The sequence below is a fragment of the Megascapheus bottae genome, chromosome X (genome assembly GCF_031878675.1).
Source record: "Megascapheus bottae isolate mThoBot1 chromosome X, mThoBot2.hap1, whole genome shotgun sequence".
Taxonomy (NCBI): domain Eukaryota; kingdom Metazoa; phylum Chordata; class Mammalia; order Rodentia; family Geomyidae; genus Megascapheus; species Megascapheus bottae.
In genome coordinates, this window is record NC_143547.1 from 39,194,648 (window position 1) to 39,215,757 (window position 21,110).

The window sequence follows — 21,110 nt, forward strand, 5'->3', positions numbered from 1 at the left end:
AATTCAAATCCTAGTACCACACCAAAAAAACCCTTCTGTAATAAATATACTATGAAGCACAAGACCATGATGACTATTTTCTGTTTCCAGTATTTTAACCAGAAAGATGTGTTATCTGTTGCTAGAAACCGAGGGGAATTCAGGAAGTCTGCATTTAGAACCAAATCTACATTAGAGAGAGGCCCTTCATGATTAGATTTTCAATATAATGCCTTATGTTTGCTTTGCATGTGTTTTAAAGAGTTATTATACTTCTTTGGGAGAAAAAAAAATCCCAAGAATTGAGTTAGAGCCACTTACACAGTGGTAGAGCAGAAAAGTTAGTGCTTATTCTCTGTTTGGTTCTTTTGACAATACTTCAGTCCTGGGCTTTTGTCCTACCCCACCTTTCAGAGCACAAATCAAGGAGAGCCCAGGGATCCCTTTACTCAGAAAGGGGAAGTCTGGTTATCCTTTGCCATGGATTTGAAAATGTACCCTCTGGCCTGGAGCCAGAGTTGTACCGCATTTGTAATTGTGATGGTGAGAAACCAGAGATGCATGCTCTTTCAGTAATGGTGCTCATGAGCTACCTTCTCATCTCCTCTACTTTCTACAGCTGCTTTTAAGCTTTTTCAGGTGTGGCAAACAGGAGCCCTATATATGCAGTAATCCTTCTGCTGTTTCTTCTCTGGTAGGTGTAGAAGATGCCTTCAGTTTCACCTCCAAAGTCATGACTGTGTCCCTGCACAAATTCTCTCCAGGATTTTTCCCAGGCAAGTGATCTGTGTGCTTCTTATACATTTGATGAATAGATACTGTGATTCTTTTCCACAATTCGGCTAGTTTCATGCTACTAATATCTTTTTTTTTTTCGGGGGGTGGTCATGGTGCTTGAACTCTGTGCCTGGGCACTGTCTCTGAGCTCTTCAGCTCAAGGCTACTGCTCTACCCCTTGAGCCACAGCACCACTTCCGGATTTCTAGTTGTTAATTGGAGATAAGAGTCTCATGGACTTTATGTGGCACTGGCTTTGAACTGTAATCCTCAGATCTCAGCCTCCTGAGTAAGTAGGATTACAGGCGTGAGCCACCAGTTCCCGGTTGCTACTAATATCATATTGCAAAATATCTATGCAAAAATTTAAAACTGTTACTTCAGGTGACAATAACAATGACAATTAACACTGTTCCTTCCAGATGAATTTTGTAGACTGTCATCAGACATGTCACACTACATTATTGGTAGATTAGGCTGGTTTTGACATATTAAGTTTATTGATATCAATCTAAGACATACAAAACTCAAAAAGGTTACATCTCATTTATAATCTTATCCAGTAAGATGCTTGGAAACTTCAGTGCCTTTATGGGTTTCCTGCTTCCCCCAGCATCGTACATGTTGTATTCTCTGTGTGTGTGTGTGTGTTTGGTCAGTCATGGGGCCTGAACTCTGGGCCTGGGCACTGTCCCTGAGCTCTTAAGCTCAAGACTACCATCCTACCCCTTGAGCCACAGCCCCACTTCCCGTTTCCTAGTGGTTAATTGGAGATAAAAGTCTCACAGTCTTTAGAGCCTGGGCTGGCTTTGAACCACAATCCTCAGATCTCAGTCTCCTGAGTAGCTAGGATTACAGGCATGAGCCCCCACACCTAGCTTACATCTCTGTATTCATTTCCTTAACTTCATTCTTTTTCATCACTAATTTTGAAGTGTTTTCCAAAATAACCATTTTGGTTTTCCCAATTGTTAGAAAAACCTTTTAAGTTTCCCAGTGTTGTGCTCTTAATAGCTGATCCAAGTGCTTCTCTCTTTGACAGGTACAGGTGATGTATCTGATGTAGGCCTAGGGAAAGGACGCTACTACAGTGTGAATGTGCCCATTCAGGATGGCATACGGGACGAGAGGTATTACCACATCTGTGAAAGGTATGGCAGGAACCTGAGCTAGTAGCAAGTTGATGGTATCTCTGTAGGATGCTGTGGTCTCATCAGAGACGGAACCGTTTAAGAAAAACCATTGCATGCCTATGTAGCTTTTAGCTACTGCTCATTCTGATTATTTGATTGGGAAGCAACAGTGGTTGGGGAGAACTGAGCAGCTGAACCAAGCCATGGTCCACGTGTAATCTTGCCTCCTATTTAATATGATTGAGACTAAACCCAAAGAAGCTTTTAGACTATCCTGGGAAGTACTTGTCAGCAACTTTCTTAACCAAAGAAACCTGCTTGCGTATCTCCTTATGGAGACTTTACTTCCCTGCACTACTGTGAATTTTACAGTTGACTATAGTCCCCTCCCCTCCTCTCCCCTCTCCTCCCCGCTCCTCTCTCTTTCTCTCTGCAGTACTAGGACCTCATACTTGCTAACTTTTTTGCCAGCACTTGCTGCAAACCTAAATCCTCTGTATTTCAGCCTCCTGAGTAGCTAGGATTATAGACACATGAGCGAGTGGTGCCCTGCTACAGTTGATTATACTTTTTATCGTGCATTCAATCCACGAATTCTATCCACAGTGTTAAAGTTGTGGTCAGAATTATGTGTATGTGTTCGCAGATTTGCAGTGTCAGGGATGGAATCAAGGGGCTTGTGCATGCTAAGCACACAGTCTGTGAGTTACAATAGCCCTAACCCTGGTTGGTTTTTCATTTGTGTTGGAGGTGTGGTTAGTTTTTTTTTCCTTTTTTTCATATATTTTTTATTGTAATTAATAGAATGTGGTTAGTTTTTTTGCATGTGTGTGAGGGGTGATTTTTTTGTGTGTGTGTGGTTGGTTTTTGTTTGTGTGTATGTGTGTGGTTTTGTGTGTGTGTGTGTGCGTGTGTTGGTATGGGGCTTGAAGTCAGGGGCCTAGGCATTGTCCCTTCGTTTTTTCACTCAAGACTGTTGCTCTACTACTTGAGCCATTGTTCCACTTCCAGCTTTTGGGTGGTAAATGGGTGATGAGAGTCTACTGGATTTATCTGCCCAGGCCAACTTTGAACTGTGATTCTCAGATCTTAGCCTCTTGCGTAGATTGCAGGTGTTAGCCACTGACCCAAATCTATTTTTCACTTTAAAATTAAAGATCAAATTACATATAACTATAGACAATTTGATTTGTAGATCATTGATGTGGACACATCGATATGGTGGGTTATTAAGCTCTTAGCTGCAAAAACTGAGATGGGTCAGGTATAAATAAACTCATTGCTGCCAGGGAAAAAGTGAGTCTCCCTCGAAGTCAAGTCAACCTCACTATAGGGCTTGAGGAACCCCTGCTGAGCTCTCAAGTTCTGCTGGCAAACAGAGGCTTCCCCAGGAGTCTGCCCACACTGGCCACCATCATTGGCAGTTGTATAAACAAAGCAGAACTGTTTAAAAAAGAAAAACTGCATGCTTCAAAGGTACCTCTTAGCTTAAGAGATTTGGCCAGCCAATCCTTCCTTAAATCATTCTGCAGCACTAGCCTCTTCAAGATTTTCATCTTGTGGTCTGGCTGCCTCTGTATTGTTAGACTGGAACCTAACATTGATGGTTTAATTGCCCTTCTTTGTTCCCCTTAGGCTCTGTTCTGTCCTTTAGGTGTGCAGATTAGAGCTGTTTATGTAACTTCACCAATGAATGTGTCTTTTGATTCTCTATAAGCAGAGACTTACTTTGTCTTTATTCCTTTCTTGACCATGCCCAAGAATTTGTTGCCTTTTTTTTTGGCTGCAACAGAACACTGGATTGTTCTCTTCAGGGCACCATCCACAGAGTTTCCTAGAGATCCAGCTTGGCCTTAATTGAAGAGCCACCCCTCATAAGCATGGAAGTGTAGTTTATAGCATTCCCTAAACAAATTGCTTTACATGTGCCCCTATTGAAGCTCATCTGCCAATCATAAAATCTCCTGAGATCTTCCTTTATCCTCCACCAGTATTGTATTTCACTATTTAGAAAATCTGAATATTATCTGTAGACTGAAGGTTTCCCAGTGCTCACCCCCAAGGAACGTACTACTTATCGTTCTTCAATAAGAATAATGCCTCTTTATCGCCTACACTTTGTTTTCGTTTTTAAAACCTACTCCAGTTCCTACTACATGATACAAAAATTTAATCCCATGGTAATTCATGTTTAAAAATACTCTTGGTATAAAACTTAATTAGAAGCATTTTAAAAGTAAACTTAGCCCAAAAAGAAACATTCATAGAAGATTACACATGATTTCCCTTCACTGAAGCAGTTCCTCTATGTACATCCCAGTGGATTAAAGGCTTTTATATAAAAGAGCCTAGCATTTATTAAAGATCCACCAGAAGTACTTGGATGGGGAATATAAAAGGAAGTTCAAAGCCATGCAAGACAAGAAAATTTTATTAAGAAGAAGCCAGGCACAATGGTCACATTTGTAATCCCAGCTACTCAGGAGGTAGAGGTAGGAGGATTGTGTTCCAAGCCAGTCCAGGCAAGATGTTTGCCTAGCAAGTTCAAGGCTCTAAATTCAGTGTCCATACAAATAGAGAAGACAGGCAGTTAATCAGACAGTCAGACAGGTAGTCAGTGCTATAGGCAATGAGTGATTCTTACTAGCTTCTTTACTAATGAACCAGTGTACAAATCCAAGGGCCCATTTGCTCATGGAGCTACACCAATGATCACGTAAAATAACAGCTTCCAGGTTTTCGTTAGCGGTAAAAGAATTATTTCCTTTGATTTTCTTTGGAAGTCAGGCCTGCTTAGGCTTGAAGGTACCACTCTCATTTTATGGGTACCAGCCAGGAAGGTTTCCTGGACCATACATCTCTCCCATCTGTTGGACTCATACCTACAATTTTTTCAACATGAACAAGACTTGTCTTCTACAATTAGAAATAGGTCTAAAAATGAAATTTTGGCACAATCTCTCCTCAACCCACTGAGCTGTAGTCATATAATTTCACAGGCAGCTGCTTTGAAATAGAATGGGAGCTCCTTATGGAACAGAGGAGCAAGAACTGAGTGATGGAACACTAGAGGGAAAAAGGTACATGTAATTAATCCTTGCCAACTAACCAACCAGGCTTGCATAGTCTTCTAGTCCTGGCAACCAGGTCTCAGTTCTAAGAAGTATCTTTTGACTTTATTACCTGTGACCCATCTGCCTGCCTCAGAAGATACACTGGATACGTAAATGGCTTATTTGTTCTGGATCCCATGGTGAGGAAGCAAGAACCTCTTACCAATGTTGCTGAGTGAGCTGCCTCACCTTGTATGATTTACTAAACTGCTCTTGCCTTCCTCACTTTATTCCTCCCTTCCCTTTCCTTTCTTGTCTCTCTTTCTTTTCTCTTTTTCTTGCCCCTCTTTCCCTTCCCCCTTTCTCCTTTCCTTCTTTTATAAATAACATGACTTTTTTTTTCCTCAGCTGTAATCTGTCTTACCTGCCCCTTAACATTGAATGCAAACTTTTCTTTGAAAAGTCAGATTATAGGGGCCGGGAGTTTATCCTAGTGGAAGAGTGCTTGCCTAGCATCCACAAAGACCCAGGTTCGATACATGGTACCACATACATAGACAAAAAAAAGCCGGAAGTGATGCAGTAACTCAAGTGGTAGAGTACTAGGCCTTGAGAAAGCCCAAGGATAGTGCTCAGGCCCTGAGCTCAAGCCCTGGGATGTGCAAAAAAAAAGTCAGATTATAACAGTCATTGGTGGCTCACACCCATAATCTTGGCTATGGAGGAAGCTGCGATCTGAGGATCATGATTCAAAGCCAGCCCAGACAAGTCTATAAGAATCTTACCTCCAGTTAACCACCCAAAAGCAAGAAGTACAGCTCTGCCTTAAGTGACAGAATGCTAGCTTTGAAGACAAAATCTCAGGGATAGCAATCAGGACTGACTTCTAGCCCCAAAATCAGTGCACGTGCACACACACACACACACACACACACACACACACACAGAAGCTTAGCATTACTTCTTATAATAGATACATGTGGAAGCTTTACATAACCATTTTCTAATACCACCAAAAGTCCTCAAGTTCCATTTTACATAAATAACCATTTCAAGTTTTGATTTCTCCAGGCCAAATAGTAAGGCAAGGGTCAGTTATTCACAAACATCCTTAATTTCCAGGGGAATTACTAAAGTTGATTTATAAGTAGAATTCTGTTTTAACTAGCATGAAAGAACTTCAACATTACTTTTGGAATTTTGCCAGTCCTGGGGTTTGAACTCAGGGCCTGGGTACCATCCTTGAACTTTTTTTAGTTGAGGCTAGCATTCTACCACTTGAGCCACCAAACCACTTCTTAAAGAATCAAACCCAGGGCTTCGTGCATGCTAGGCAAGCACTCTACCACTAGGCCACACTCCCAGCCCCTCAAGATTACTTTTAAAAGTAAACCTTCTCCTTCAAACAGAACTGTACAGCCCAAGTACAGAGATGATACAGGTATATTATAATTTTGATACATATATAAATCACCAACCTCACTCCATCCTCAACCCAAAAACATCTCCCCCACCATATACTGTTGCACAAAGAGAGGGTTTATTAGTTCCCAAGCTTTGTCATTTAAAAGAGAAAGTGTAGTGGGGTGGTGGTGAAACTTGGTGGAAGATTGCTTATATAGCATGTGTGAGGTCCTGAGTTCCATCCTCAGCACTAATAAGTAAGTAAGCAAGTAAATAAATGAACAAATAAATGAAAAGATATATTGTTCTCCCTGCGTTATTCTATCTATATATGACTGAATATGAGAGCTTGTGATGAACAGTAGGATGCCACTCTGAATCCTCAATTCCTGTAGGATGTCCCAACCACCTGCCCACTATGAATTGCTATTAACATGTGGAATCTGAGAGAAGAAAGTCAGAGTTCTACTGCTACGACTTAGCTTATATCCTACCTATCATTCTATATCCTACCTATCATTCTATATCTAGACTAGCCAGAAAGTATTTCTTACTAGCTATCTGTTAGGGTATGCCTCTTAGGCTATGTATATAACACTTGTGGAGAGTAAGGATACATGCCTGGAAGTTGACAGTTCAATGTTCTGAAAAAGGCACATTTTATTAAGAATATTCAACTAAGAAGTTTAAGACAATCACCTTACTTCACATAAGATAAGTAAAGATACTTTACCAAAGGGAAGACATATTAAACAGATTTCTCAATGAAGAGGACTTATGAGAGACTGTTGAACTGGAGTTTTCATCGAGAAACAGTATTTATGTCCATGTATGTAAAAATGGCTAGTCAGAGGCTGAGAGAATGGCCTAGTGGTAGAGTGCTAGCCTACTATGCACAAAGCCCTGAGTTTGATTCCCCAGAACCACATACACAGAAAAAGCTGGAAGTGGTGCTGTCACTCAAGTGGCACAGTGCTGGGCTTGAGAAAAAAAAGTGTCCAAGGGTAGTGCCCAGGCCCTGAGCCCACAGCCCAGGATGGGCAAAAAAAAGGCTAGTCAAAGTTCTTAGCCTAAGCTGAGAAATAATTTAGTTTAGTGAAGTAGGGTTTGCTATGGTAGTCAATATAGAAGATTCTACCTGTGTTTACACTTTTGCCTGCTTCCCTTGAATCCTGTGGCTCAAAACTGAAAGAAATCTTTTAGCACTATTGAGACACTTTTGACCACAAGAAAAATTAAATCAGTAACCTGCAATGCTGGCTACTTAGATGAGTAAGATGTGAGAATTGTGATTCAAAGACAGCCCTGGGTCTGACTTACTTCACTTACCAAGTCTTCCATTTCCTTACGAATGGGACAGTGTCATTCTTTCTGAATGGCAGCATGTGTATAAATACCACATTTTCTTGATACATTCATCTGCTGGGGAGCATCTGGGTGGCAAACACCAAGATGATGATACAAAGGACAAAGAGTGAACCAATATAACAGAAATATTCACAAGGCAATATGTTGGAAATAAACTTTACAACTTTGGTATGGGTGGGGGGAGGTAAAATAGGAGAAAGACATAAGAAGGGATAACAATGTTCTAGAAGTACTCCCTACCTTATGAATATAATTAATTGTAGCCCCTCTATACATCACCCTGATAATAAAAAATTTTTTAAAAGAAAAACTAGCCCAGGTTAGGAAAGTTCGTGAAACTCTTATTTCTAATAATTTTACCTAAAGAAAGCCAGAAGTAGAGCTGTAGTTCAAGAGGTAGACTGCTAACCTTGAGCAAAAGAAGCTCAGGCCCTAAATTCAAGCCACAGGACTGGCACACACACACATTTCAGATTGAGCACCAAAGGTTTATACCTATAATCCTAGCTACTCAGAAGTCTTAAGATGTGAGAATCAAGGTTCAAAACCAGCCCAGACAGTAAAGTCTGTGAAACTCTGATCTCTACTTAACCACCAAAAAGCTGGAAGTAAAGCTGTGGCTAAAGTGGTAGAACACTAGCCTTGAGCACAAATGCTCAGGCACTGATAACACCGAGGTCCTGAGTTCATAGAATTTCTGTCCCAATTACAGGGCACACGCACATGCATGCACGCACATACTTCCCTAGTATATGGACTAAAATTGGAAGGATGCAAATAAGATTAGCATGGCCTCTGCATGTAAAAAAATCATTATGCTTCTCTTTAATGAAAGAACTACTTATTTGTTCTTGCTGGTAGTGGGTTTGCATTCAGGGTATTTGTTATTTGGTTGGCTTGCTTGCTTGCTCACCTAGCATTCAAGCATTTCTACCACTGCTTTTGCTGACTAATTGGTAATGGAGTCTCAGTGGTTTATCTGGCTGAGATGGCTACAAATGATGACCATCAAGGTCTTAGCCTCCCAAATAGCTAGGACTGATTACAGGCACAAGCCACGAGTGTCTAGCTCTGTTTTTTAATTAAGTTGTTTATTGCCTGGGTCTATTTTAATTTTGTATTTTGTGATGTTGGGATCAAATTAATTTTTTTATTGGTCAACAACTGGCTTTTTTTTCCAGACATTTGTTGTACTGTTTGCAGTCTAGCCAGAGGGGCCAAATCCAAAAGAACTTAACTTGTTCTTTAGGGTGATAACAGTGTTAAGATCACTAAAGTTCACTTACACCTGAGTGGAGTCTTTCTGATGGTCTATATTGGGCCCTACTCACATCATATAAGGAGGAAGAAAATTCTGACATCACCAGTTCTTTTGTGTGGGGGAGTCTTAAACTTGGGACCAGGCACTGTCACCAAGTGTTTTTACTCAAGACTAGCACTCTCCTGCTTTGAGCCACAGCTCTACTTCTGGTTTTCTGGTGACTAAAATTGGAAATAAGAGTCTCACAGACTTTCTTACCCAGGCTAGCTTTGAACCACAACCTTCAGATGCCAGCCTCTTGAGTAGCTAGGATTACAGGCATGAGCCACCAGCGCCCAGCTGATTCTTAATAAAGTATCTTTGAAGTGTGTGTTTATCACACAAGACTTTTCCTTAGACTCTAACATTGCCTCTGAAGTATAAATCAGCATATGAACAGATAGGAGAACAAAATTTACTTCTCCAAAGACATTCTGACCTGCCTACCACAGGTTCAAGCAACTTAAGTCACATTTTATGGTAGGAGTATCTGTGTGACTGTGGCAGTCCTGGGGCTTGAAGTAAGGCCTGGGCATTTGTTGCTCAAGGATAGTATTCTACCACTTGAACCACAGATCCACTTCTAGCTTATAGGTGATTAGTTGGAGATAATAGTCTCATGGAATTTTTGGTCTAGATTGTCTTTGAACTGTGAGCCTCAGATCTCAGTCTCCTGAGTAGGTAAGATTATATTGTGAGTCACTGATGCACAGCTTTTGGTTTATTTATTTTATGCCAGTCCTGGGGCTTACACTCAGGTCTTGGGCACTGTCTTTGGGCTTTCTTCAGGTCATTATATTACCTGTGGGCCACAGCACCACTTCTGTTTTTTTTCTGTGTATGTGGTACCGAGAAATCAAATTCAGGGCTTCATGAATGCTGGCAAACACTCTACCACTAGGCCAAGCTCCAGGCCTCCCAGCTCTTTATGTTACTTAAAACATCAGTTAACAAGAAAGAGTAGGGCAAGAGAAGAAACTATCAGGCTACCCACTAGTGCCTGGTGCCAGACTTAACATTTGATATGTGTTCTTATTTAGGACATATAAAGGACCTATTTTATTCATCCATTCTTCAACAATGTATCATCTACTCTGTCACAGACACTGTACTAGGCAGACGCTGCTGCTGATAAATAAGGCAGATGATGTCCCTACACCCAAGAACTTAGCTTAGCACACGTTCCTGGACCAGGATTGCACTAAAAGTTTACATTGCATCATTTGATCTACACTCTACAATACTCACACAACTAAAATTATTCTCATTTTAGAAGTGAAACAAGTAAAGAACAGGCTGACTTGCCGAAGAACGCATAGCTAGAAAGTAGTGAAGCAGTTTGATGTTTTGCACCTGGGTCTGTGTGCTTCTTAACCCATTGGAAGTATTGTCCCCCAAATATCACATGACAATATGAAATTTTTACTCTTACAAATGAGGTAAAACCCTGAGGATCGTGACTGAAAGCCAGCCTGAGACACTTTTCCCCCAATTACCACCAGAAAAGCAGAAGTGGCATTGTCACTTAAAGCGGTAGAGCACTAGCTTTGTCCAAAAAAACTCCGGGATAGCACTTAAGCCCTGACTTAAAGCCCCATGACTGACCAAAAGAAAGAGAAAGAGAGAAAGAGAAAAGAGATTGCAGAAAACCTCTATACACACTACCTTTATGCAAATAAATGACCTCGTTATGTAGTGTAGACAGTATATTTTGTGTGACTATGAAAGTATAAATTAGTTTTTTGGTCAACAAAGAATCTCTTAATCCACCACAGTTAATTTGTAATGTAAAGTACATATTGAAAAAATGTACTTCTTAGGTTCAGAATTCCTAAAGTTTGGAAACATGGTGATTCTATGAATCCTCTTTACTAACTTTACTATGCAGGAAAGTCTGGCTTCGATTTTAGAAGGTGAATAGTGTCACATGTCATTTGATATCAGAGTTCTTCAGAGAGGATTTTATGTTTTGGTTTCCATTCTTTTCTTTCGTGTACAGTAGCAAGGCTTGAACTTAGGGACCCACATTCATAACTTGCTTGCTTGGCTAGCACTCTATCCCTTGAGTCGTGCCTCCAGTCCAGCATTTTGTGGGTTAATTAGAAATAGAGTCTTTCAGACTTAGAAAAAATCATATTAAGTGAAGTAAGCCAGACTCAAAGGAACATAGGCTCAATGGTTTCCCTCATTTGTCATCATCAGTAGAAACCTTGTGCTCTCCTAGCAGAGATCTGCAATAGAGCAAAATCTTGATACATAAGGCCATATAATGTGAAGCTAATTGAAAGGACCTCTAGGATATAGAAACAAAAGCCATATAATGAATGATTGTTGTTTTTAATGTACTATGTTATCTCTCATCTCCTTTGCTGTCCCTTGGTTCACCTGGTTATCTGATACATGCTATATATGTGTATTTGGTTATTTGAAGTTGGATAGGGAAAGGAGGAAAACAAGATGAGGGGCGGGGGTGGGGGAGGGAAATGGGGACCAAGACATTAGAAAGGGTATCAATGTATGGGAAGTAATGCACCTTCTAGCTTGTGAATATAATGTAACCCTTCTATTGATTATAATAAAAATATATGAGAAAAAAGAAGTAGAATCTTTCAGACTATTCTTCCTTAGCTTACTTGAAACCTTGCTTTGATCCTCCAGGTCTGTACCTCTTGAGTCGCTAGGACTACAACCATTCATGCCCAACTTACATGCTTTTTTAAACTGGTATTGCTAGATGTATTTATCTCCTTGCATTTTTTCAACTATAAGCAAAATTTGTAGTACCTTTTCCTCCTGGAAGAAGCCCATGTGTCCGTGTAGGGCAACAATTCTCCATCCCACTGTAAACTGTTCAAGGAATAACTCATTAAATAAAAAGAGAGCCGAGGGACATCACTAAAGGACATTTAAGAAAAATATTTCCTTTCACTATTGACTTTTAATGTTAATATTTAAAGAAGATTTGTTTCAATGATTATTATAGGTTTTTCTTTCAGTATAACGATGTCATCTAGAAATGATCTACCACTTGGAACTCCAGACTCTCTTTACTAAATAATTTTAGAAGTAAATAGATCCTCAGTCAAAGAGAATCCAAAGAATTACACTTGACTCCTTTGACCTTCACATGTGGCAAAAGCAAACTTTGCACACATATTCATAAAATATAGCAATATAGTTTTAAAAATTATTTTATATTTGATGAAAAGGAATGAACTCTAGAAATTTGCATCTAAGAATAAAACCATTAAATAGACTTACTTCCATTGTCATCTCTATTTGCATTACAATCTGAAAGCTGGCAGAAACTCATCACACAATTATCCTACCTGCCTTCAGTGAGGTCACAGCTCCACTACTTCTTAATCACTAACTCCATTTCTTAATCACTAACTCCATTTGGCCTAGTGATAAAAGTAAAAGAAGGTGCCATTTCATATTGTAAACTTTGCATCCGGAATTTAACACTCTGGAAGTAAAGGTATTTGTATGACATGCTTTTGTTCTATTTGATAAACATCTCTCCTGCCTCTCTCTGGTATGGCAGATGTAAACTTGCCTATTGTTTCTGGAAAATAGCTGATACAGTCACTAATGAAATTCACCACTAGTGTTAGCCACAGGTGGAAATGAGTACAAGGTGGGCTGTTTTGGTTTTTTTTTTCTTGCTTGCTAGTTAGATGTGTCCTTTAAAATACAAAAGGTGTTAAAGAGCCTGACAGTATGGAATAATTTGGTAGGAGCCTATGCTTCATTATTTGAGTTGTCCAAGCTCTCAATCAGTGAGTTCACCCTGCCTGTCCCCAAGACTACTGTAGTGTTGCACTGGGAACTGGTATTTCTCTTACCTAAATCCTTAGAATTCTCAAGCCAGGTGGTTAGGAATGATGCCAATTTTCTCTTTACCTTCTCAACCAGTGTATTTCATATGTCATGACCAGTTCTTGAACTGTTTCATGTAGACTTGGCACCATGACATCCCACCCCACTTCACCCCAATTGAGTCAAAAAGCCTACATTAGGAGGTCCTTTCCATTTAAGTCAAGAAAGACAGTGTTTTGGAATTCCTTTGGTCTATCACTCTGCTGTGCATTCTCCCTGCTTTCTTAGTACTCACTGCTCCCTGCCCCCTGAAGAAAGTGACCTGCTTCCCTGGCAGCAGTTTAATAGATTCCAATGATAGTACAAGTTCTGAAATAGAGCCAGGAAGACCTTGTCCTACATGGACAGCTTGAAAAATCACACCCTGCTCTGAAAAGAATCCGAAACATGACTGTATCTGTGCTGGATAGGACATCCAAACCCATGTTGCTCATTTCTGCTGCCCTCCACACCACAAAGCTCTTATTCCTGCTCTAATCCCCCACCCTGAAATGTTCAGATACTTCTCTGTCCCTTAGCCCAGCTTGGAAAAATGACTGTTTAGGCTGTGCTATAACATGTTATGGCTTTGAATGGACTGTCTGACACTGCCATACACCTAGCAGCTGCCAGCACTGCTGAGCTGTCTTCCTGTGCTCTGTTGACATGGACGGGACAGGGGTTTAGTTGAAGCCGGAATCTACCACGTGATGAAAAAGCCTGATGCTAAGGTCGGCTGGACTCATTGTCAGTGTGCACTGTTACCCATTGTGCTATCAGAAAACAGCCATATCCACTGGTACTTAAAGACTAAAGAATAGAATTCTGAAAAAAAGTTATATCAAATAACCAGCTAACAAGTTAACAAGTGAGACTGGATGTGTGCCAGGGATAAATGGCAGCATTTGCCTAGAGACAGGCAAGTACAGTTAAGTAGTAAGGGAGCAGTGAAGAGGCTTGTGGGTGCCAACTCCTCACAGGAGAATCCCCAGAAGAGGGAGGGGGAGGAATGTCATAGATAGAGGAGGGGTGAAGTCACAAACTATCCTATTTAAATACAGGCAAGCCTCACTAACTCAGACTAATTAGAGGAAAGCCAGTCTGAATCACAGAATATTTTAAGTGATTTTTTATTACTTTTAAGCAATGTATATGCTAGTGATTCAAAGTAGATCCACAGCAGAGTACAGCACCTCAGGGAAGGGGCTTTAAGAATCATTTGTAATTAGCATATCAATTATTTGTGTGTAAGTGGATGTGCATAAAGTGCATAAAAAGTTTATTCTCCTAAGTAGGACAAACATTCCCCAGTGCAATCCTGTTTACACTATTAATTTGCTTAGCCAGCCCTTTTTGTGCCAAGATAGATGTATGTAAGAAATGCTTATTTCCTCAGGGAAGAATGAATCGCTTCCCTGTGTTTAGTCCAGTAACTAAGAAGCTAAGGGCCACTTGATTGGTTTGGGATTTCCAGGATATGGGGTTTTGAATTTGCATACAGGCTAGAGAGATTTCATATAGAGAAGATCTGGCAGCCATTGCCAGAGACCCAGTTTCCCCATCTGGATTTCATTGAAGTGATCTGGATTTCATCAAGCAACAGGACACTGATCCTAAATGATCCACCAGACACTCCAACATAGACATGTTTAAAATACATCCTGCCCCAGAAAAATAAATGCTAAAATATGATGAGTTGGAGTCACTCTATGTGCAGTACTTAAAAGTAATAAAAATGCATTTCCTTTTAAGTCCCACAAAAACCATGCAATATCAAGTTAATGATGAAAATCAATCCCCAAACTCTTTCTTGCACACCTCATTGTGTGATGGCATTGCACAGATTTCCAATCATCTGGGAGAGGATATTATATTGTGATGAGCTGAGCCAGGTGCTAACTATATGGCAGGATTTCGGCTTTGAATCTTAGGAAGGCCCTCTTGGGTAAAGAAGGGTGAAGGAAGGGCTTGGGGCATGTTTATTGTTAACAAATCATTTTTATCCACCTAAGTTCGAAAAGCAGAGCAATGGCATTGAAAAACAAGAGGTCTTGGTTATATAGAGAGAGGAGAAAATATGATTAGGAAATGAGAAGCAGCTAGAGGCCTGTATTTCTCTCCACATGTATTAAATGGGGCTCTAGGTAAATTGTGAATTCTTCAAGGCTTAGAGAGTGAAAAGCAAGTGTGGAGAGTATGAGCCTGAGCAGTAAATATACACACAAATGTAACTACAGCTGGGAAGTGCTCCAGCTCTCCCCTTCCCCCAAGGCATCACTACCCAGGGGTTGCAAAGGCCAAATAGCTCTTTGGCTTCCAATCTGATTTTTTGCCTAAGAAATCAGAGAAGTCGGTTTCGATTTTAATATATTCTTTCAAGCTCTATACAACAGAAAGACACTTGTGTTTCTGCCCCTTCTTGGGGTGAATTTTGTGTTTGGTGAAAGGTAATAGATTGGCAGCACTGGAAAATGAATTACTGTATTCCCAGAGCAGGTATAACCAAGCAGTGACACTATGAAATGTCGCTCTGCCTTTGGGGACCATTAGAATACAATTCGGGAAGTCACTGCTATGGTGTGCTGTGCTGAACTCCACAGTATCCTAGTGGGCTGAAAGAATTAACATAGCACTCAAAGGGCCTGACTTATAGCCATTCATTTTTTTTTCATTCAACATTGTGGAGTGCTTATTATGTGCCTGGTGCTGGAAGAAGACACTCAAAATATTCTAGCATTTAATACTCCACTAATCCTGTGAGGAAGGGAATATTGTTTTTGTCTTATAGGAAAGGAATCTGAGGTTCAGAGAAGGGAAGTGATTTGTTCAAGTTGCCAGCCATACAAACACTGGACCCAAGTTCACATGATTCCAGTATTCCTGAGCTGGGCGCTGTGCAAGTTGCTTAGAGGGACAGGAATGGATGACAACTAAACTCAAACAATGTGACACAAAGTCAAATGTCATGTGCGTTATGGCTGTCCTGGTACTTCCCCGCCCAATAAAAGGACCAATCCCAGATCACATAAAGGGCTAGCAGGACAGTTACCCTTTGAATCTTCCATTTTGTTTTATTTGTTCCCTTAGCTCTCCACTAACTTAGCTATCTCTTTCTACTCACCCCACTCCCAACCCAGATAATAGGTACCCTGTTCACTGGCACCTCTGGAATTCCCAAATGAAAAAGAAAGTATTGGGATTTAGTGATGATAGCATTGGATTCGGATTGGAAATAAGAGTTCTAATTCTAGCTCTGACGATTCACTTCAGGCCAACAATAAGGTCTTTTAATTCCGGATGACTCACTTTCCCTTGTGTGAATGAGAATAGTGTGTGAATGAGAATAGTTTACTTCCAAGAGGTATAGTGAGAGATAAGTAGCAATATGCTAAAAATAGTGTGCAGCCCTTTCTGTTGCCAAGGTGACAACAAATTGATGAATAGAGTCACTACAAGACAAAAAAAAGAGAAGGCATTTCAAATCTATGTTTGTATATAATAGACTTGATGAGAGAAAAGATTGCCCCTTTCAAATGGGAAGAAACTATATCATGAAATTTCAAACAACAAAAGGGATATGAGCTTGTTGGTTGGTAGATTTCAAGGTTGAGGTTTCTTTTTTATAGTTCTGGATGTTTTATTTTAGGTGTTTGTGGAGCCAGTTCAGCTTGCCTGATGCTAAAAGCAGAATAAGAAACTTGTAGGAAATTAAACTTCTTCTGGTTGTGTCCAAGAGGACCCAAGAATCCCAGAGAAATGACACATCATCGACACTGCAGGGAGCACCTCCCTCCCATTCCCTGCCTCCCAGTCCCATTTGTAATAGATATTCAGGAACTGCTGAGGCATTTACCATATGTTGTGTCCCTGGGCAGGTTGAATGGTTACAGAATGAGTCAGCAGTACCTGAGTTGAGACCAGACGGAGGGAATTTAGAGAACACATACCTATAAGCCATTGACCGGCTCTCAGTTGGGACTGATTAGTGATACCTTGGGTCCTTAGCACAATCCCCTTTCTGAATCCCATCAGATGAAATATGTTTCAAAATTTATGTCCTAGGAAGGAGTTTTTGCTTCTAGCAATAACTTAAAAGTTAGAAAACTAACTTTAAGAGCTCAAAGCATTAGTAACAGATATTTCTTTCCATTCTCTCTGCAGTCTATCCTTCGTCATTTTTTAACTTGGAATTTCTCCTTTCATTCATCTGCGGTAAGAAAGTCTCTAGAGGATTTTGAGAATATTACTTGGAAAGTTCAGCAGATGCAAGGTGGCTAAGGCTGGAGTGCAAGCTAAAAAGTCAGAAGATAGGACCTAGATCTGACTAGAGGGACAGGTTTGGGTTACTCCACCTCATTATCAACCCTGTTCTGGGGTTAACATTCCAGAGAGATGGTTAACAACATGTTTATGACATCCATTACCCAGAGATAAGCCTTTTGGAACTATAATTTTTTTAATCAGTCAGGGGCTTGAACTCTGGTCTTAGGCACTGTCCCTGCGCTGTTCTGCTTACGGTTAGCACTCTACCACTTGAGCCACAGCGCCATTTCCAGTTTTCTGGAGATAAGTGTCTCACAGACTTTAGAGCCCAGGATGCCTTTGAACTGTGATCCTCAAATCTCAGCCTCTGAAGTAGCTAGGATTACAGGAGTAAGCCATTGGCCCTGCCTTGGAACTATAATTCTTTAACCAACATATCTAACCATCTCCTTATGTGAGAGGGAAAATGGCACCAAGGAATGATGTCATGGCTATGCAGCAGAAGCTAAGATCCACTGAGATGGACAAGGGCAAGAGAATGCTTGGATAATCTTGTTTGGAACTTTTCTTTAACTTAAAATCATCATGCATGTCTTCACTCCTTGCTTTTCTCCCCAGAGCCTTCCCCCCAAATCAAAGCCTGGGAAGCAGCCTGCTGGGTGCTTCTCCTCATTTGCATAGCCTCCTCTGAAAACCAGACTCTTGAAGACTGGGGGGTTGAGAGGAATCAAGTTTCTCATCAAGAAAACTGAATTTGAGATGAATGTCTTACGTGTTTATGTGGAAGTTACTAATGTAGTGTAATGAGATGCCTTTCCTCCCCCTCCTTTCTGGAGAAGAGATTTTACACTTTCACAAAACCTAAAATTAATGATTTTCTGTATAGTGAACAATACAGTTACAGTAGTTAGGGAAACTTTCCTCAAAGCAATTTTATTCATTTATTCATTTAATGACTATTTATTGAATGCCTACTATGTATGAAGTATTGAGTCTGCCCTCAAGGAAGTTAGGGGAAGTTTTAAAATGTTAGCTATACATTGATTTTCATATTCACACATAATTTGAATAAAATAAACCATAGAAGTTTGTTAGAACCATAAGGTCTCAGATGCTGTGGGCATTCAAAGGTAATAAATACTGTAGAAAAAAGACTTAATTAAGGAGGTTACATTCAATCTTGGTTTTAGAGGGTACCTAATTAGTATGTCTTTACAAAGTGTGTGAATGTGTATGTGTATTTATAAAATGTGGGTCAAGTTTGAATATATAGAAATTTTAGAGCAGAACACAGAGTAAGATCAAAGTCAGAAGAAGCTACACTGTGTACAAAGGATCACAGTGGTTTAGGTTGGCTGGACTATAAATGGCATGGCAGGAGGAAGTTGCAAAGATTGAAAACATGGGTGGGAACCACATCATGAGAGCTGGGGTTCACAGCTCTGAAAATTTGTACCATATTCTATAAGCATTAGAAGAGCGAATGAAGGCTTTGAAATGAAGGAATAATAAGACCAGAGCTCCCTTGAGACGATTAACACTGAAAAAAATGATGGCACTGTGGTGGCTGCTGTTTTATGTGAAATAATTTGGGTGAAGTGGCTGGCACAGCACCTGGTGTGCAGGTCAGGAAGTCACTTCACTCACAAAGTCACAGAAGCAAGTAGATTGCTATGGTTTCAAGCACTTATTCTGTGCAGAGCTGTAGCTCTGCTACTTAATAGCTGTGTGTTGCTTTTTATTCTAGTCCTGGGGCTTGAAAACTCAGGGCCTGTCCTTGAAGGTAGCACCATGCCACTTGAGCCGCAGCACCACTTCCAGCTTTTTCTGTGTATGTGGTACTGAGGAATTGAACCCAGGGCTTCGTGCATGCCAGGCAAGCACTCTACCACTAGGCTATGCTCCCAGCCCTTGCTTTTTTTTTAAGTAGTGGGATTTGAATTTAAGAACTTGACTTTCAGGCAGGCACTGTACTGCTGAGCCATGCCTCCAACTCTGTATAGATTGATTAAACTATTTATGAGGAAGTTTCCTCATCTGTAAGACAAAGTTAATAATAATAGTACCTATTTTATAAATTGTGAAGATTAAATACTTACATATAAAATGCATAAACAGTACTCTGTAAAACAAGATTAATAATGCCCATCTTTTATGAATTGTGAAAGTTAAATGTGCTTGTACATATAAAGTGTAAAGAAGAGTACTCTGTTCTGAATAAAGTACTTCATAAACTTTAGAAGCTATTATTATCAATTTCACTTATGGAGGAAATGGAATCTGATCTAGCCTTTAAAGAATAGATATGGTATTAACATGTAGGTATACTTGTAAAAAAAATGGAGGGGGTTCTGGGAATGTGGGTTAGCATTAGAGTGCTTACCTAGCATGCATGAAGCCCTATGTTCAATTCCTCAGTACCACATACATAGAAAAAGCCACAAGTGGTACTGTGGTACAAGTGGTAGAGTACTAGCCTTGAGCAAAAGCAGCTCAGGGATGGTGCCCAAGCCCTGAGTTTAAACTCCAGGACTGGCAAAAGGAAAACAAGGCAGGTGATTAGGATTGACAACTAAGAGATTCATTTGTCTATGAAATAATAGGGGTTAAGAGATTATTGAGAAATAAAAAGGTACATCAGGTCTGATCATGAATGACTTTGGTTGGGAGCTTAGTGTTATCTAAAGACAATGGAGGGACACTGGAAAGTTTTGAGTAAGGAAGTTACGATCAAAATTATCCCCTCAGGGAAGAGAAGAGTCAAGGCAGGACAACTCATTAGGAAACTGTTTCTGTCATCTACCTTGGAGGTTATAAGTGAGAGCGGAGGGGGGAATGATAGAAGACAGATGTAAATGACTAGCAATTAAAGAGGAACAAGGAAAAGGAAGAATCTTAACAGGCTTCACATTTTTGAACATGAATGATCGAAAGAACAGCTATCATTAACAGAGGCAGTAGATTTAGTACGACAACAGATTCAGCTTGGTTCAGATGAAGCTATAATACACAGGTGATTTCTCCATACAAATTGATATGATGGTCTCAAATTTTGTATGGAAATGCAGCCCAGAATAGTCCAGCCAATCTTGAAAAGGAAAGGCAAAGTTGGAAAACTCATACTTTCTAACTTCCAAACTTTCTCCAAGCCTATAATTAAGACAAAATGATACCTGTGGAAGACAGATATATAGATTAGTAGGACAGAGTTCAGAGACCAGAAATGAATCCCTGCATTATTTTGTCCCAATACAGAGACTTAGCCTAGAGGCGTCATGTTCTTGTTTAGCTTTTTCACTGAAGCTAGTACTCTGTCATTTGAACCACAGCTCCACTCCTGGATTTTTGCCAGAAGACTCTTGGACTGTTCTGCTGGACTGCTTTGAACTACAGTCCTCAGATCTCAACCTCCTAAAGTAACTAGGATTACAGACATGAGCCATCAACACCCAGCATATAAATCTCCACAGTTAAACCTAGATACATAAGGCCATATAGGATGAGGCTAAATGAAAGGACCTGCAGGATATGGACACAAGACCTATATAATGAGTGAATGTTGTTCTTAATGTACTATGTTTTCCTCATCTCTTTTGTTGTCCCTTGGTTATTCTAATATTGTTACAGTATCGTGCCTTGTGATCTGATATATTGTATATGCGTTTATTGGTTTATTTGAAATAGAAAAGAGAAGGGGGGAAACAAGATGAGGGGAGGGGTGGGGGAAGGGAAATGGGGACAAAAACATGAGGAGTATCAATGTATGTGAAGTAATGCTCCTTGTATCTGGCGAATATAACTGTAACCCCTCTATTATAATAAAAATATATGAAAGAAAAAAAGAAAAAATAGATCTCCACAGTCAAATGATTTATATACTGGGGCCAGATTATTTGGTGAGACAAAGGACAGTCTTTGCCACAAAGAGTGTTGGGACAACTAGGTATCAGTGTACTAAAGAAAAAAGTTAAA

General features: G+C 40.1%; 1 protein-coding gene across 1 annotated transcript in view; it reads left to right on the forward strand.

The window, feature by feature from the left end:
* Hdac8 (histone deacetylase 8) overlaps positions 1–21,110 on the forward strand; it is a 246,324-nt gene that overhangs the window by 85,317 nt on the left and 139,897 nt on the right. Inside the window, exons 6-7 of the mRNA XM_090326956.1 lie at positions 678–755; positions 1,799–1,907. Of these exons, the coding sequence (XP_090183082.1) occupies positions 678–755; positions 1,799–1,907 (187 nt within the window). The remainder of the gene's footprint in view (positions 1–677; positions 756–1,798; positions 1,908–21,110) is intronic.